At 37.8% G+C, this 18,473-nt stretch overlaps 2 protein-coding genes across 4 annotated transcripts in view; both read left to right on the top strand.

The window, feature by feature from the left end:
* LOC144975196 (actin-related protein 8-like) overlaps positions 1-18,473 on the top strand; it is a 407,315-nt gene that overhangs the window by 166,546 nt on the left and 222,296 nt on the right. The window lies entirely within an intron of this gene.
* LOC144975710 (uncharacterized) lies at positions 20-11,199 on the top strand. Its single transcript, XM_078919905.1, has 2 exons — positions 20-147; positions 7,939-11,199. The coding sequence occupies exon 2, from the start codon at positions 7,943-7,945 to the stop codon at positions 9,467-9,469; it is 1,527 nt and encodes a 508-aa protein (XP_078776031.1). The 5' UTR covers positions 20-147; positions 7,939-7,942; the 3' UTR covers positions 9,470-11,199.

The following is an 18,473-nucleotide window of genomic DNA, read 5'->3' as shown; positions in this document are numbered from 1 at the left end:
TTCCGTAGACACATCAATGGCGCCAATGTGTGAATGAGAAAAAAATGTAAATAAACTTTCTGCGCCCAAATCAGCTGATTATTATGGCTTGCACCTGAATGAGAAAATATTTTGACGCGAATAAAGAGTAACTGCAGTCTGAATCAGGTATATTAAAAATCATTTTGATGTTCCATACTATTTACTTTCATATTATATAAAGTAAAACTTGTCTTGCCAAAAGGTAAACAAAGAAAGGTCCACATTCGACTGCTCACTTTTCCAGCGAAGAGGCTGGTCCAGTCGGTCACAGTCTCAATCTCATCATGATCAAATCCAACAAACATTTGCACAAAAACGGCATGGGAAAAGAAATATTGATCAATTGTCATAGCAATTTATTTCGTGACGTCAATTAACAGGGGTATTGACCGCTCGTTGTGAGTTGTGCTCCCCCAATGTCCAAACCAAGGCGCAAGTCCACTCTCTTTCTACGGCTACGGACCGTTTGTTAAGAATTGCACTATGACTAACCATCACAGAATCCCATAGAATATTTTCATAAGTATTTGCCACATCGTGCGGCTATGTGGTCTAATGGACGACACCCACCACACTCGCTCGGCGCATGGTTTAGTCGTTGGAAAAGGCTCTTTACTCTTTACTCACATTCCCTCACACCGTACTCAGGTGCAAAATGAGTACCTGGTCGGTAACAGCGTTGTCTATGCGGAAAAAAATTGTAATATCGCCTAACAGTTGTCAGCTCTCGTTCTACAACAACCACATCATCATGATCCCCACCACCAAAACTACCATTTGTATATATATCATTCATCATCTCTACCACTACTACAACAACCACCTCTTCTATCGCCACTACTACAACCACCACCACATCATCTCTACCACTACTACTACTATAACAACCAGCACCACATCATCATCTTTACCACCACCACATCATCTCTACTACCACACAATAGTACAATCACCACATCTCTAACACCACTACTACAACCACCACATCATCCCTACAACCACTACTACAATCCACCACCACATCATCAACATCAACAAACCATATAATATGGAAATTGGTATTATTTGTGGTCAGTTATTCTCACCAGTGATGTTGAGGTGTTATCCAAATAATATTGTATTTTTAAACCAGTGATCGAGGTTACTTCTTTTGTTGCCAGCAGATTAGTTACTACTTAAACTTACAATTACCTCTGGCACCATTGTAACAACATAATGCTCTTGATATCAGATGTTTGACTATCTTTTAAGACTTTACTAATGTGTGGCATATTGTTCTTGAAATTTATTTATACATAAAATATCCCTGAAATGTGAAATTGAGGGTAGGATGCCTGTGGTCGTTTGTGGTTCTGTATTACCTGGTTTTATGACTTTAAAATATAAAGATATTTCCAACCACAATCGGTCCAATGATATTACAAAAGGTCCCTACAAAAGTATAGCTTTGAATTTAAATTATTAAACAAAGCTGCTGATTTAATAAAATTATAACTTTATTTAAAAATAAAATGGAAGGTTTTGACAATATAATGTATCTATGTATTAGCACGTAAAGACAATACAATTACTTACTTACTTATGCCCGTCACTCCTAGTGGAGCATAGGCCGTCGACAACAGTCCTCCATCTTCCTCTGTCCTGGGCCATCTTCTCCAACTCTCCCCAGGTGTGTCCCATCCTCTTCATGTCCGCCTCCAGGTCTCGCCGCCAGGTGTTTCTAGGCTGCCCTCTCTTCCGTTTTCCCTGGGGGTTCCATCTCAGCGCCTGCCTAGCGGTGTTATTGGTTGGCTTCCTCAGGGTGTGCCCAATCCATCTCCATCGGCGGCGTCTGATTTCGTCTTCTGCTGGCATTTGAGATGTTCTCTGCCACAGGTCTGCGTTGTTGATCCTGTCTGGCCAGTGAATCTTGAGGATCCTTCTGAGGCAGCTATTGATGAAGGTCTGTACTTTTCCGGTGGTGGTCTTCGTGGTCCTCCAGGTCTCCGCTCCATACAAAAGGACTGACTTGACATTTGAATTGAAGAGTCTTATTTTGGTTCGGGTTGACACCACCTTGGAGCTCCAGATGTTTTTAACCCTCTCGTGTTTAGATTCTTTTTGGGGGAGTAGATAATGAGTTCCCTATATGGCCATGTCAATCATGTAGACATCCTTTGATGATATAAGCCTACTCTTTGATATCTGTAGTCGCCTTTTCGTTTTCTACGGTCACTCATGGCTAAACTCCGCCCAGAAACGATTTCATAGGTCCGTCCATCACCAAATTTCAAACTTTTGTTCTCGTGAGTTCTTAAGTTTTTTGACCGAAGAACGATTGGCTACTGAGCATCTTGACCCTTCAACCATTGGTCGTTCTGGCAGCTCACGTGTCAACAGCCATCAACAATGAATTGAATCATCGTTGAGGCAGTGGAAGAGATGGAATAGTTGCGTCACATCGCCACGTTGTTGAATAAATTATCCAGGCATGGTCGATAGGTAAAAAAGCCAAATTATGTTCTAGTTACATTTGAAACAAACAAAGTATATCACTGATCTCGTCTCTTTGAGATAAAAATAATGATATAAAAATCAAGTAAATCGGCCGATAAACAAAAAAGTTGCTAAAAAAAGCTAAAATAAACAAAAGCAATTTTTAAAATCAAATTTATTCGTAAAACAGTTGGTTTTCAACCGATTTTTATGAAACAAAGACCAATGTACTTCTTTTTTCAAGCTGATTTCAGCAATGTGACTTTCAAATTCCTCAGAATTATATTTTTTACTTTTAGATTTTAGCTTTTAGGCCTACTCAATAAGGTGTTATATTCCTTGCATAACAATAGCGTAATACATCGACGGGGAGAAGCGTCGTTGTTTCGGCGAGCTGGATAGATAGCCTGTGATTGGTCGAAGACTTTGAGACGCTTGATTCACAATTCTACACGAACGGACCCTGGCGGTCTATCAAAGAGATGTTACAAATTTATTTACCGACTATTTTTCTTGGTGCTAAAATTACAAAGTAATAATTTCGCATCAGAAAAAATAACTCTGAAGTTCCTATCTCTTTATTACAATAAAATTGATACCTCGAATGACAAAATCGACCCACAAATAAGGGAGTTATAAATTATTCATAATATTTTTAAAAGTTTACAATACTTGTCTTCAAAGTCATTTTTCATCACCAAAGTCATAATTTTTTACCGATTTTTACCAAACAAAGTGCAATGTTAATGATTTTCACCCGCAAATAAAATAGGATTTAAATCGCAATTTCTGAAACACATTTTCTTTTCTGTCGGCAAATTTATAAAAATCAAAGCTGAAAACACCCTGCGGCAGTGACAGGGCCTGTCATTTCCTTCACAACGATTGGATTTTACTTACTGAGGCCAGTCTTGGCTTCCCCGCCCATGAATATTATGCCGTTGTCGGTTTTTGTCGGGTTGAATCTTAAAGAGTTAAGCTGCAAGTATGCTACCCTCGCCTTGCCAATTCTTGCCTTTACGTCTGCATCTGTGCCACCCTGTTTATCTAATATGCTGCCTAAATACGTGAAGTGGTCAACCTCATCCAGTCCGCTCTCGTGCAGTTTGATTGGTTCTTTACTATTTGTGTTTATTTTGAGGACCTTTGTTTTACCCTCATGGGCCCTGAGTCCGATTTGTGATGATTTTGCTGTTATCTCTGTTGTCTTGTCCTGCATTTGTTGGTGATTGTGGGACAGCAAGGCCAAGTCATCTGCAAAGTCCAAATCGTCGAGCTGGTCGAACAATGTCCACTGAATCCCATTTCTCCTACCTGCCACTGCTGACCTCATTGTCCAATCGCCAAAAGGAAGAGAAAGGGTGACAGAAGACATCCCTGTCTGACTCCAGTGTTCACATTGAAGCTATCTGTCAGTTGTCCCCCATGGATTACTCGACAGGTCACTCCCTCGTAGGAACTTTGGATCAGGCTGACTATTTTTGTTGGAACCCCATAGTGGCGGAGTATTTTCCATAAGGTTTCTCGGTCCACGCTGTCAAACGCTTTTTCATAATCAACGAAGTTGATGTACAACGGGGAATTCCACTCCAAGGATTGCTCAATTATGATGCGTAGGGTTGCAATTTGGTCGACACATGATCTATTCCTGCGGAAGCCAGCCTGTTGGTCGCGAAGGAGGGGGGTCAACAACACTTTTAATTCTCTCCAAGATTATTCTATTAAAGACTTTTCCTGGCACTGACAGAAGCGTTATTCCTCGGTAGTTGTTGCAATTGCTGAGGTCGCCTTTCTCAGGCAGTTTGATGAGGTACCCTTCCTTCCACTCTGTTGGTACTTCTTCCTCCTCCCAGATCTTCTTGAAGAGAGGATAAAGCATTTCTGTGGTCGTTTTTAAGTCCGTCTTTAAAGCTTCTGCGGGAATGTTGTCTGGCCCAGCTGCCTTGCCATTCTTCAATAGTTTGATAGCGTTCCTGATCTCCTCTTTAGTCGGGTGTCTACAGTTGATGTCAAGGTCTGTATCAGCCGGGTTGATGTTTGGGGCGTTCGACGGAGCTGGTCTGTTCAGAAGCTCTTCAAAGTGAAGAGCCCATCTATTTAGTTGCTGTTCCTTTCCAAGGATGGTGTTTCCTTCTTTGTCTTTGACTGGTCGCTCGGGCCTATTGTTTTTCTCCGACAGTTTCTTTGATATGTCATACAGCTGTTTCATGTTGTTGCTGGCTGCTGCTTTCTCTGCTTCTTCCGCCAGGCTGTCAATGTATTTGCGCTTATCTGTTCTTGCACTCCTCTTAACTTCCCTGTTGGCCTCTGTGACGTCTTTCTGTGCCTTTGCCTTTGTGGCTCTTGTCCGGCAATTGTTTATGACTGCCTTCTTTTGCTTCCTTGTCTGGATCTTTTGCAGTGTTTTGGCTGAAATCCATTCCTTATGGTGGTGTCTCATCGGCCCAAGCACTTCCTGACAGGTTGTCTTGTGTCCTTCTTTCACTTTCTGCCAATGATCTTCCACACTGCTCTCTTCCAAAAACTGATCTTTTAATACTTTATACATATTGGTGAGAGTCAGGCTGAATTTTCCTCGGGTATCTGGATCTTTCAACAAATTGACATTGTACTTCTCTCTTTTCGTTGCTTCCATCCAATTTCTCTTCAGTTTTAATTTCAGCCTTGCTACAACCAGGTGGTGGTCCGATGCAACGTCTGCTCCTCTTTTCACTCGTACATCCATCAGGGACCTTCTGAATTTCTTAGCTATGCAGATGTGGTCAATCTGGTTTTCGGTAACAAGGTCGGGTGATACCCATGTAGCCTTCTGTATTCTTCTGTGGGGGAAGTGCTACCTCCAATGATCAGGTTATTCATAGCACAGAAGTCTGCAAATTTCTCCCCATTCTCGTTCATTACTCTCAGTCCATGTTTTCCCATCACTTCCTCGTACCCTGTATTATCTGTCCCTATCTTTGCGTTTATGTCACCCATGAGAATGTTCACATCTTTCTCTGGATACTTGGCCAGGACATTCTGCAATCTGTTGTAAAACCTGTCTTTTACCTCTTCGTCATGTTCATTTGTTGGTGCATAACACTGTATTATATTCATTGTGATCTTCTTCACTTTTGTTCTGAAGGAAGCTCCGATAATTCGCGGTCCGTGTGCTTCCCATCCTAACAGGGCCTGCTGTGCAGATTTTGACAGCATGAGTGCCACACCTTCTGTGTGTGGAGCGTCTCTTCTTCGTGCCCGGAATACAGTAAGAGCTCTCCTGTGATCAGTTTCTTCTGCCCTGACTGGGTCCAACGGGTCTCACTGATTCCAAGCAGTGTGAGGTTGTGGCTTTTCATTTCTGCTGCTACTTGGTTGGTTTTTCCCATCTCATACATGGTCCTCACATTCCATGTTCCGACGTTGATGGTTCTGGTCGAAAGAAGGAAAGTCGGCCTTGTAGCATCCTCTCGGCTTTCACTGCAAAGCGTCATGTGTCGCAAAGACCCTTCCTCTCCCAGAACAGTAGAAATTGGGTTTTCTCTCGTCGACGTTTCTGTAGCGGCTTGTGTTTTCCAGGGTGGAGTTGCTGGCCCTACGCCTAACCCTCCTCCTTTCTCATCCGGGCTTGGGACCAGCAATGGCGGAGTTTAAAGACAATACAATACACGCAAGCAAGTCTTGTCTTGTTGTCTCAAGTTTGCTCTTCTGTTTTCTTGTAACAGCGTTTCTCTGACTTTTCTTGAAGAAAATGTATAGTGCGGATACTTCTTCACTCTGTCCCAAACACGACCCAACAAATATTGAGGACCAAACAAGTTCTTAAAGGGCACCTTATATTATCACACTCTTTTATGGACGTGTAATATTAGGACATACATGCTTTTTAATTCGTCACTGAGCAGGCCAAATTTAATATTATTATAACACAGTTTTTGTTTGGTGTTATATTTAGTTTGTTAGTGAACTGGCCAGTATAACATAGTTTCGGCCTTCTCTCATTACTTTTTTGGGACATGCATAGTAACAGATATGCCTTCTCTGTTCTATGATTTTATTGATCTTTTTTAGATCGGACTGACATTGCATAAATTTGACTTCTTTATGCCATGATTTTGGTCACCCGTTTACGGACTTACACAGTACAATAATCTACACTATGCCTTGCTATTTTCCGCCCCCAAATGTTATTCACCCAATCAACCCTGCATTGTGCAAAGAATCTGCGGCCCCCCATGGGTTTATATACCCATGGTGAGTAGTATTCATATTACGACTGAGAGGCATTGTCAACACAAGATATCAAGATAGCCTGACAACAGGTTTGAAAAATAACAACTCATGGTCGTCTTAAGCTAATTTCCCATTGAGACTTAAGCTCGTCCTACAGTAACGTGACATTCTGTATCACAGCAATTATGTCCTTTGACAGAACTGTTTCCTAATTGACAAAGTAAATTTCTCATAACTGTCCAATTTAAACTTTGAATCAGTTCAAGTCAGCATTTAAACTTTAATCCAGAAAAGACCCAAGAACAACTAGGCCATATTAATGAATTGTACCCGGGTTCTGTGATTGAAGTAAATAAGTAATCAAAACAAGTCTATGTGAATCTAGAATCCACTTTATCCCAATGCGGTAGCACATACCAACCAAACCTTTCACTTTTGGCAGAATCATTCCTTTTTTCACTCTTACTTTCTGCCACTGTCTCTGAAATTCAAATTTTCCTTTTTATAAAAAAGAGATATTAAGAAGATATCGGGGGGGGGGGGCATTCCATTATCTTACATGTTATCGTGTTGCCAGCTGTGCCAGAATATCACCTTTATGTGTTTGGTGACAAAGTTGGTTGTAATTAAATCCTTTTATAAAAAATTCAAATTTTTTGTCTCAAATTCCCGATTCCACTTTTGAAGGGTTGGCAGGTCTGGATAGCTATCAGAGCTTTTCCCTTGAAATTGGATGAAAACAATAGTTACTCAATTTTTCGAAAGATAACTTAAAGGCCAGATGGTGATTTTCAGGGAGCACAGAGGTATGCAGAGTTGGATGTGAACCAACAAAAAAAAAAAAAAAAGGAGTGAAAAGAGTATATAATCAATCTTTCATATCTGTACACAACCATATTCCTCTCCACATACCTGCCAACCAAACTTTTGCAGAAAATCGTTCTGATTTTCATCTTTTTCCCTTCCATCATTGTCTCTAAAATTACGATTTAAAAAAATGTGATTATAATGATAAGAAAGGGGGAGGCCAGGGGGTGACATCATCTCTATAGAGAGTCCAGCTCCCGATATTTTTCTAGATCAATAATATAAAAAACACCATAACGACATACATTTATGTAAAAACCTTGTATAGCGACATCTATTAAACTATTTGACAGTAGTTGTCAATTTCAAGTCGACAGTCAATAGCCTCATTAATAAAAAAAATTCTCATTTTTATATTCACAGGACAATGGAGGACATCAACCTTTACCGGTCCAAACTGCGTTCCCCAAATCGATGTCAGTCAGAGACAGTTAGTGGAAATTGGGACGCTCCATCAGCATCTTCCTATGAAGCCAGTGCACCTTTTTCATCGGTCAGGACTTTTCGGTCCCCTAATAAGTACTTGAATAACGGGAACAATGATATTCTTAGTCCTCACAAGTCTGGTTATTTCCTCCGAACTCCCAGTCCTCTCAAGAAGATCCGATCTACCATGAGTCCTGTGAAGTCTGTCAAATCTGAAAATCCTGGCACTCCCAGTCCGCAGAAAGCTGCATCCACCACTGACCTGTTTGGCAACAAATCTTTACTGGACAATCTTGATGTCCCTGAGGATTGGGATGAAAATTTCCTCAACAACTTCCAGGATGACTGGCTGTTTGGTTTTGGCTTTGGGAATGAGGACTTGGATGGTTTGACAAAAAGTCCTTTAAAAAGCCCGAAACGTGGTATGGCATTTCTCAACAACACCCCCAAAAAATTGACCTCCACCCCTAGTCCATTCAAAAGTCCTTTATTGACATCCAGTCCGAAGTTCTACAACTCCTCTCCGGGTGATAAAACTCCTGGTGGTCGACCCCTTACACGGCAACGCAAGTTGTTTCTTCAGAGCCCTGAGCGTCAGGTGCCCCATTCATACAGTGCTCACACAGCCCCTCCCCCTGCCCCCGTCCCCTTTCCTCCCATCAACGACACATCCTCATCATCAATGTTCAGTGAGGGCGGACTAGAATCATCTTCCATCCACAGTATTTCTTCATACTTGAAGAATTTCGATGAAGAGGATCACCAAGATGACCTCCCTGTGATGCCTCCTGCTGGATGGACCTCAAAAGGGAAAGGCCATCATGTGGGGAAACCCGCCTCATCAAAGTCCTCCAAATCCAAACGAGGAAAGACGTTTACCATGCTTCAAAGTAATTACTCTGGTAATGTCAAAAGTCACCCGAACAACCCCAACATCTCACCCAACAGCAATTTGTTACAGATGATAAGTTCTAAAAAGCATAAAGTCGAACCCCAATTCACACTTCTAAGACCCTATGCAGAACTCCACACCAATCAAATCTCTCTGAGAACAACCCCTGTCACACCCCCCAATAAGATCAAAATATCACGTGATTTCTCTCAAATTCAAACTTTGCCTTCCAAAGAGCAATTGCGAATTGTAAGGAACCGTTTTAGAGACACCTTAAACAAAGCCGTTGAACAAACTATTGAGAAAGAGAAACAAAAAAGAGGGAGCAGTTGTCAACCAAACATAACTAATGTAAGTTCAAATGCAGTTTGTAACAATTCAGTGCAGTTGCAAACTCAACAAATACAACCACAGACTTTGATGCAGCCACAAGTGCAGCTACAACCACAGCCAATTCAGGCCCAAATCGTCCAACCACAGCAGACACCCGTTCAGATCAGTACTTTCCTGCCCCAGTGTGGTCTTTTCAATGTGGCTGCAGTCAAACCTCCACCAATGAAAAAGCGGAGACGATAGAATTGGGTGTATGTCACTTATATAATATACTTAAATGTTTTTTACAGACAGGGTTTTAATTTACTTTTACCTGAAATTAAAATCATATCTTACTGTTTGCACCAAGAGCGCAGTAATCAATTATGTTATTAGTTCTATTAGACATATTTGTCAATCTTTTCACTTTTGGTCGGATCTCACGTGTTTTTTTTTTTTTTTGGATTGCCAAATAGTTTTCACAAATTTCTAATAGTGTTAGTGTTAAACTATGCATATTTGGATTTTAACTAAAGTATTTTATTTTAGGTTTACTAAAGCATTCAAATGCAAGGTACGTATAACAAATATTGAGATAATTTTGTATATCTGTGACATAATTAAATCTTGTATTAACCTAAATTCCAAATTTTTCCCTCTATAACTATAAGATTTTTTTTTTCTTTAAAACTTTGATTTTTGAAGTCAATATTAGAGCCCGATTTAATTTGGTGTTATTGCTCTCTTGGTGAAAACAATTTTACTTGAGATAAATAATGAAAGTAGCTGTGATTTGTAATCATTTCTGTTTCTTGGTTGAAGGGTCAAATGATTATCTTGATATTTAAAATTGATTAAATGCATTTTTAGTAATTTTTTATTTTTTCACTTCAAGGCTGCTTCAAGAATTGAAAAACACATCTTCACTCACTTAAAATGTAAATTATTCGCAAATGGTATAAGATACTGTGTCATTTAAAAAATAATTATATTTTTTTTTTTTTTTTTTTTTTTTTTCCTAACAATGTAAGGAGTAGATTGATTCAGTTATCTTCATAAAACACTAGAACTTTCCATAGCTCTTCAAAATTACTTGAAATATCTTCAGCTTTTGTTTGTTTTTGTTTTTTTCAACATCCCAAAACTTTTTTTCACAGCTTCATTAGCCTACTGCGTTTGCAAAGAAAGTCAGTATCCTGTTATGGACAAAATGATGAATGTATATTTTAGATATTTGACTTGTCTTTTGGGCACAGCCACTTTTTTTTTTTTGGCAAGATATAATTTGTGAAGGGTTGCATAGGGGATTTTTTTTTTTGTTACCAAAAGGTATTATAAGTAGTGTACCGTCTGCAACCATGCATGAAATCATGGAAACCAGAGATGGAGGAGGTGATTAGCCGATTTAACATTGTCTCTTAACAGCCATCTTGATGGAGACAACTGTATCTTTTATATCCGTTTCAACAGATTTATTGTGAGTGCTGATATCCATCTGCCACTTTTAAAATGGCACAATGTATTTTTAGGAAACGTTGCGTGGGATCTTATTCTCCTTGAAAGATAAAATGGGAGGATCAATTCTCATTGTTTCTTTCCATCCCATTATCTGTTGTTCCTTTCCATGTGGCTTTCTGTATTGGCATCAAACTAGAGATTTCGTTTTTGCATGTTGTCAGTTTGGAAAGGTGAAGACATTAGGTGCATAGGACGTTTGGCCTCCCCTTGTAGTGTTTCCTGGTAATTGTTATTTATTCAAATTTTATACATTTGAAGCCTTAGAGCATATTTCCTCGCCGCAGACTTACCACTATTATACAGGTTAATTCAGTGTTCAGTTGGTTCTTAAATCAACATTGGCGGGTGGTTGGATGGGAGCATCACCATTGAATCAAATACCTATGATGTTCCCATGGGTGTACGATCCGATAGTGATGTCGTTTCTTCTTCTCTTTACTAGCATATCCTCTTCTTTGGTTTGTGATTGTATTTTTGACAGGGATATTTTTTTTCTGTAAATCTTCTGCCTGTTTGTTCTTGTTATTTATAATTTAGCTTATGATATCTTTAGTTATGATTTTGATTTACATTTGTACTATTTTTGTTAGATTGCTTGTTTTTTTGTTTCAGCGGTCTCTCATATAACCTCAGTTGTGTTGGAAGAGACCTAAAGCAACAAACAAACAAAAAAAATCAACATTGCTGTGTTCCTCAGAACTGGAATCTGACCTGATTGAGCGAGACTAAATTAATTCTGAAGCATTTTAAAGTGACAATTCGTATGATGTATAAAGACAGAAATGATGGTTAAAGGTTTTATGCAAGTTTCTAACATGTTTTGTTAGCTGCCTGTAGCAGGTCTGCATTTGTTGGGCTGACCTCTGTATCAGTAAAGCTGAATTTTTTTACTATTCCATCATCTTCCTTCTTTCTGAAAATGACTCTGAAATTTTAGAGTTTAGAGGCTACTTAGACTTAGAAGCTATGATACCAAGCAAGATTCTGTCTTCTATCACTATACATCTGTTTTCTATGTTGCTCTGTCTTTGTCTTGGAATGAGATTACTTGGTTTTGTCCTGGCCCTGGTTGGTGTCTCTAGCTGAGAGGGAAACAGTCAAATGTACAGTTATTGTTTTGGGAGATGATATTTTTCCCCACTTGTAAATTGTCTCCCTGATGTTACATTTTTGTTGGAATATGTATTGCAAGTATTTGAGTGTTTTCCTGTCGGTGAGGTCCTGTCAATTTGTCTGGATGGGACTTTTATATGATCTCAGACTAAAAGACATTGATAGTTTGCTCTTGGAATCTCTCTATTTGAGTCTGTCCCTTTTGTCTCGTCTGACTTTTTCTCGGGTGCTTTTAATTGTAAATCTAGAATGTTTTTACCATCCCACCTTCTTTCTTTTATTGGCGCAGAAATGACTTATTGTGCCTCAAGCGTTGTAAAATCCTTTAAAACAAACTTGATGTTGTTACTACATTTTAATGGAATTATGAGCCAGTGTTACTGTTTTTTGCTCTCTGAAAAGTGGCAGCTTGATTTGAAAATTTACTAATGTCGCGTTAATTAAACATTATCATGGGTGCCAGTTTTCCGGTTCATGTCGGAATTCCGATTTCGCGATATCTCGAAGTCAAATACCTCCGGTTTCAGTGTTTTGAGTAAAATAACCTAAAAGGAATCGAAGACGTGTCCATCACTAAATTTTTCAAAAAATGTTGAGGGAGTAACTCTTGTACTCTCTCTCTCTCTCTCTCTCTCTCTCTCTCTCTCTCTCTCTCTCTCTCTCTCTCTCTCTCTCTCTCTCTCTCTCTCTCTCTCTTTATTCTTTGGCTCCCCTAGAGAGAGACAACTGCACTGTGAGTATTTCACTATGTATTATAAGTTGGTTTTAAAATCAAATTAATTTCCTCATTGTGTCAATATGTTTGCTGTGTAATCATTTAATAATGATAAAACGGTGATGAAATAAGAGTAAAGTTTAGGCCGCATTTTTAGTAGGAACATTTTCAGGTTTGGCAAAGTGTTGAGATTTTAGTTTCAGAACTTCTTCCTGCTGGCACCCATGAACATTATGGATGAATGACCTTATTTTAGTTTCAACATGTTTATTTTGACTGTTATTACTTCAACATCACCACGCTGTGTCTTGAAACATACTGCAATAAATAATAGAACAGGTTTTCATTTTGAAATTGAGTGTGTATTTCTCGAAGAAAGATTATCTACATTGGTAAAATTTGGGAGATGTTCACCACCCTCTTGTTAATCACCACTCCATCGTATCATGCATGTAAATAATTATTAATAATGATAGATGTATGTTTATTTTAGGCACTGTGGGTGTGTATCTTGTTTGAAGAAGGCTCTGTGCCTGTTTCTGGTTGGACATTAAATTTAAATCATTAAATTGATCTCAGACTAAAGATGAGAGACAAATAGTGGGTGGGGTCTTTTGGCCTCTCATGCTGTGTCTTCTATCCCCTTATATCTGTTTTCCAACTTGCTTCTGTCTTTGTCATGGAATGAGATTACTTGGTTTTGTCCTGACCCTGACCTGAGTCTTTGGGATGGGAAACAGTCTAGCGTATAATAATAAAATAGTTTTGGGAGGTGATTTTTTTTTTCCATTGTAAATTATCTCTCAGTTGTGTGCTAATTTTTAGTGCTATTACTATTAAATTTTGTTTTGAATATGATTTCTATGCATTTGAGTGTATTTCTCTTAGTTGGATCCTGAGCTTGCGTTTGGATGAGACTTTTAGGTGATCTCAAACTATGTACACTGACTAATGGTGTGTCGTTGGAATCTACACCTGTTCCCTATTTGAATCATTCCCCCTTGTCTAACTTTTTCTCATGTGCTTTTAATTGTAAATCTAGAATGTCTTTACTATCCCATTTTCTTCCTTTTTAATTGCGCTGAAATTAAATGACCTAAATTTTGCAAGCGCTGTCAAACCCTTACAATTACAAACAGTGTGCTTCATCACACTACCATTCAAGGACAATTGCCAGTGTTAATTAAATAGAATGTGAGAGCTTATATTACAAAAATGTCTGGGGAATGCACTAAGACTAACCAGTACAATGTGTTGTGCAATTGTAAGTCACCCTACCTTAATATCTTGCTGTCTAAGGCCATTCCTTGCATAAATTTTGTTTGTGGTGCATCTTTTGGTGTTTTTCTATTCTAAATATCGTGCGAGCCATTTGCTTTTCTTTCTTTTTTCCTTTCTCTCTTTTTTCCAGACGCTAACAAGACTAATTGTGAAAATTGATCTGAGTGTAGATAGATTGCATTTTAGAAATAGAAAAGGCTTTGCAGTTGTTTGAGATACTGTAGAAAGCTTTCTTTCATCATCATCATCATCATCATCTGTGCCTTAGAAATGAATCAACATAGGTTGCAGTCATAAGTTTTCTTGTAAAGTTTATGTATTGATATGGTCGAAGAATTTAAAAAATAAAGAGGCATGTGTGATGTGATTGTGTGATTCTTTTTAAAATTTTATTTTTGTTTCTTATTTTCTAATTTTTATTAATTTTTTCCATACCATTTCTCTTTCCTAAGTTATAATTATATCCAAATATTTTGTGAAGAGATTATTTTCTCGTGTTGTAAATACATTATATGCCTCCCCCCATTATTCTTTACCTAATGCTGTTTTGTTTTCGTTTTTTTTTTTTTTTTTGTTTAATTTATCGTCATCCATGAGAACATGCAGCTAGATATAAAACTATATGAGCTAACCTTACAAGAAGTAGCAGCAGTAATTGATCTTAATACACTTCTAAGTAATAAATCTAATGCCATCAATGAATATATTGGTTTATGACTCTATTTTAAGTGAAAAAGCTTGTGAACTGTTTTTGGATTGATTTCATTTTGGGATTATGTGAGATCCTAATGAAGTAATTCTAATAAAACTATTTGAGAAACTTGTCTAAATGTACGTCCGTCTTATACATAGAATGCTCCAACGTGATGTTGAAATCATTTTTGTTTTAAAATGTTTAATGGACAATGTATTTATTTATTGTTTTGATTCCTAAGTTAAGTTGTGTCATGGTCTCTTTTTTTATTTTTTTTTTTATTTCCCCACATGAGGGATGCTTTGACCCTGTACCTGGTCTAGAAACTGAAGTCACATTTAAATCTGATTGCTCATCCTGTCAAAATGGTTCCCTAAGCAATTGTAATTGTCCTGTCGACACTACAAAAGTACAAGCAAGAACAGGGATAAATCCTTGCTCCATTGGCCTCAATGCCAAGAAAGACCACTATACCCTTCAAATTGCTGTTGACTTACTTTTGACTTATGCTTCTTGGCTCCTGATAGGGCCTCAACGGCATTCTTCCATCTTCTTCTTTCCTTGATGAAGGCTTCTCCTCCAAGTCTGTTTTGAATGACCCCATTTCCTCTTGCCCTGTGGGTTCCATTCGAGAGCCTGATTGGTTATGTTACAGGGCTCTTTCCGCTGTTGGCCGAACTTAAATATGTACATAAATGCATACAAAACCACAGCACTGTATTCTATACCATATTCATTGTTGTAAAATGTTGTCTTCGTCGTGTGTCAGGGATGCCAAAAATCCTTTCACGCCTCAAAAGTTGAAAACGTTAGGCGCTGCCTGAAGCCTGTGATCATGAAAATACTAACGAAAGAGTGAAATGGAGAGCTTCGTGTGGGAACAATACAGACAATAAACATTTCGGGTACAAACCCTTCATCAGCACAACAATAAACAAATTAATGTGGAAAACAAATAAAATAAAATGCAAAATAAGATATTTTGCATTTTATTTTATTTGTTTTCACACCTCAGAAGTTTTTTCCTCACCTCCAAGAAGAAGACCACTGAAGGTCCTTCTTAAGACAAATAAATATTAATGGAATTGATGCAACAAAGGCCCCATACACTTGCAAAGGAAAAGGAAAAGGGAGAGTTTAAAGAGATGTTTTTGTTTTCTCGTTTGCAAGGGTTCGTTTTATGTGAGATGTGATGCCTACAATCATTTTCAGGGGTTTGTTTTTTTTCGAAAATCATTTGGCATCCCTGGTGTACGCATAATGTAGTTTTTCCTTAGACATAGATCTGCATGTTGTATCATCATTATTTATTTCAAGTATAGCAACATAACTCAAGATTGCCAATTTACGTATATTTACGGAATTAAGTATGTTATAAACCCTCAGCAAATTTTCCAATCACCTGCTAAATAAAAAATTGGTAAAAAGTAAATTTATATTGTCTTTACTGGTGTTCAGCACTCAGAAAGGGGCTTCGGTAAATTTTTGCCTCCACAATTGGCAACCCTGATTACTGTGGGTTTGGTTTTTTTTTCTCATCACCCAACTGTATCTGTTATGGGGCTTGTTGCTGTCTGTCTCAGACTTAAAACAACTTGATTTGTGCGAACATGGTGGTTTGTTTGTTGTATTATGGTAGTAGATGACATCTGTTTTTCACAGGAAAATTTTGCATTGTAGTTTTAACCTTAAATTGGCCCATATATTCAAGTTCCAACTTGAAACAAACAAAAAACCAGTTGTTAAACATTTTAGTGAACTTATGTCCAATTCTGATTTATTTATTTTTTTCAGGATTCAAATATTTTTAACATTTCAAATTTCGTGGTTTTTATTCCGACTTGTACCTAATGCAGGCCTGCCTGCTACTACGAAAATTTCGTAGTCCTACGAATTTTTGGCTTCAATCACAGAGCTGTATAAAGACATTAGAAACATGTTGAAAATGAAGGTTTGGTGCCACAGCACATACATTTAACAATTTGAAGCGTTATATAGCCTGAAAAGGAGAGATTGGTTTATTATAAAGTAAGCTGTGATGCCTACTATTATTATTCCGGGTTATATAGCACTTCAAATTTTTAGTCCTTCCTATTATTTCCACTTTGAAAACTACGAAATTTTACAATAAGTAGGCATGTCTGACCTAATGTTGTATGGCAGATCCATAGCATTACATAGTTTATGTTTTTCATAATTAACTCACTCAACCCTAACAGCGACTATATCCGTAGTTTACCCTGGTTACTGTTACCCCATAATAAGACAAATTGTAGGCGTAGTATCAAAGCTAAAGTTTATAGTTTTTACATGTTAATGGTAGTTGAATAAAAGTATGTATGCACATGCTCATTTTTAATACATTTTTTTTTCCAATTTTGAAAAGTAGCAAAAATCTCTAGGATTGAGTGAGTTAATTTTATCGGTCATTCAAATTTTAAGTCATCATGGCACACTCCCCGGGAATGATCTAGTGTTCCATCTGACTTATTTTCTTTTCTTTTTTTTCTATGATTTAAAAGGGTTACCTGTTACATGTCATGTTATAATTATACACTTTTGTTTTTTGTCTTTTTTTTAACATGCTACATGTATATGCCACTATGTGTTCTCTTCTCAGGGTGATTTGTGGACCATTCAGGTCTGCTATCGATCAGAAACCAAAAAAATATTAATTTGACCTTGAATTTTTACTTTTTATAAAATAAATTTTCCTTATATTATGAGAAAATGATTATGCATAATGCATTGGTTTAAATGATAAATTGAATATGGAATTGATTACGAGTGTAAAAATATAATAAAAGTTTGATTATTTCTATTGTGAAAGTAGTGTCTTATTATTTTTTAAATTCTGGATGTCTATGACCTCGCATGGTGGGCAGGAGGTCACTTTATCTTATATCCTCTGAGTTGTTTTCTATCTTTGTCTTGGAATGGGATTTTTCGGTTTTGTCCACTGGGTGGGGTTCCCTACCTCCCATAGTGGGCAGGGAGGTACTTGCTGTTTCTTCTATCCCCCTGTACCTGTTCTCCAACATGCTTTCTGTCTTTGTCTTGGAATGAGATTAACTTGGTTTTGTCCAGGCCCTTGTTGGAGTCCTTGGCTGAGAAGGAAACAGTCAAATGTATAAATTTAGTTTTGGGAGGTGATATTTATTTCTGTTTTCAACATTTCTTGTTAACTTTTGAGTAGTGCAATCCTCTTAGTAGTGGGATCCTATGCTAGTTAGTGTCTGGATGAGACTTTTAGGCGATCTCCAATAAGTTGTTAATCTGTTCACCCTATGCCATTTTAGTTGAGCATGTGTGTGGGTGTATGTTTGCACACACTGTGGTCGGGTGTAAGGGGGGGAGAGTACAAGCGAGTGTATACAGATTGGTGTGGCGTGGAAGGAATACATACAGTTTTAAGAGCCAAAGATTTTTTTTGCAGTGGCACCCTCGGTTTGAAATGGAGAAAAATAGAAAAAAGAATTCTTGTCCAATCTACTCATGTCTCGGGTCCTCAGACACCAAAATGTCGAACCCTGCACAAGACTTGCAAAGAAAAACTGGGCAAAACAACAAAAATCCCATTTTTTTTTTTTTTGTTTGTTGCTTTAGGTCTCTTCCAACACAATTGAGGTTATATGAGAGACCGCTGAAACAAAAAAACAAGCAATCTAACAAAAATAGTACAAATCAATATATATATATATATATCACCCGATAGTGATGTCGTTTCTTCTTCTCTTTACTAGCCTATCCTGCTTCTTTGGTTTGTGATTGTATTTTTGACAGGGGATATTTTTTTTTTCTGTAAATCTTCTGTCTGTTTGTTCTTGGTTATTTATAATTTAGCTTATGATATCTTTAGGTTATGATTTTGATTTACATTTGTACTATTTTTGTTAGATTGCTTGTTTTTTTTGTTTCAGCGGTCTCTCATAAAAAAAACAAGCAAT

Source organism: Berghia stephanieae, chromosome 6 (genome assembly GCF_034508935.2).
Source record: "Berghia stephanieae isolate SIO BIC M18660-M18661 chromosome 6, UCSD_Bste_1.3, whole genome shotgun sequence".
Lineage (NCBI taxonomy): Eukaryota > Metazoa > Mollusca > Gastropoda > Nudibranchia > Aeolidiidae > Berghia > Berghia stephanieae.
This window is presented reverse-complemented; position numbering and strand designations above follow the sequence as displayed.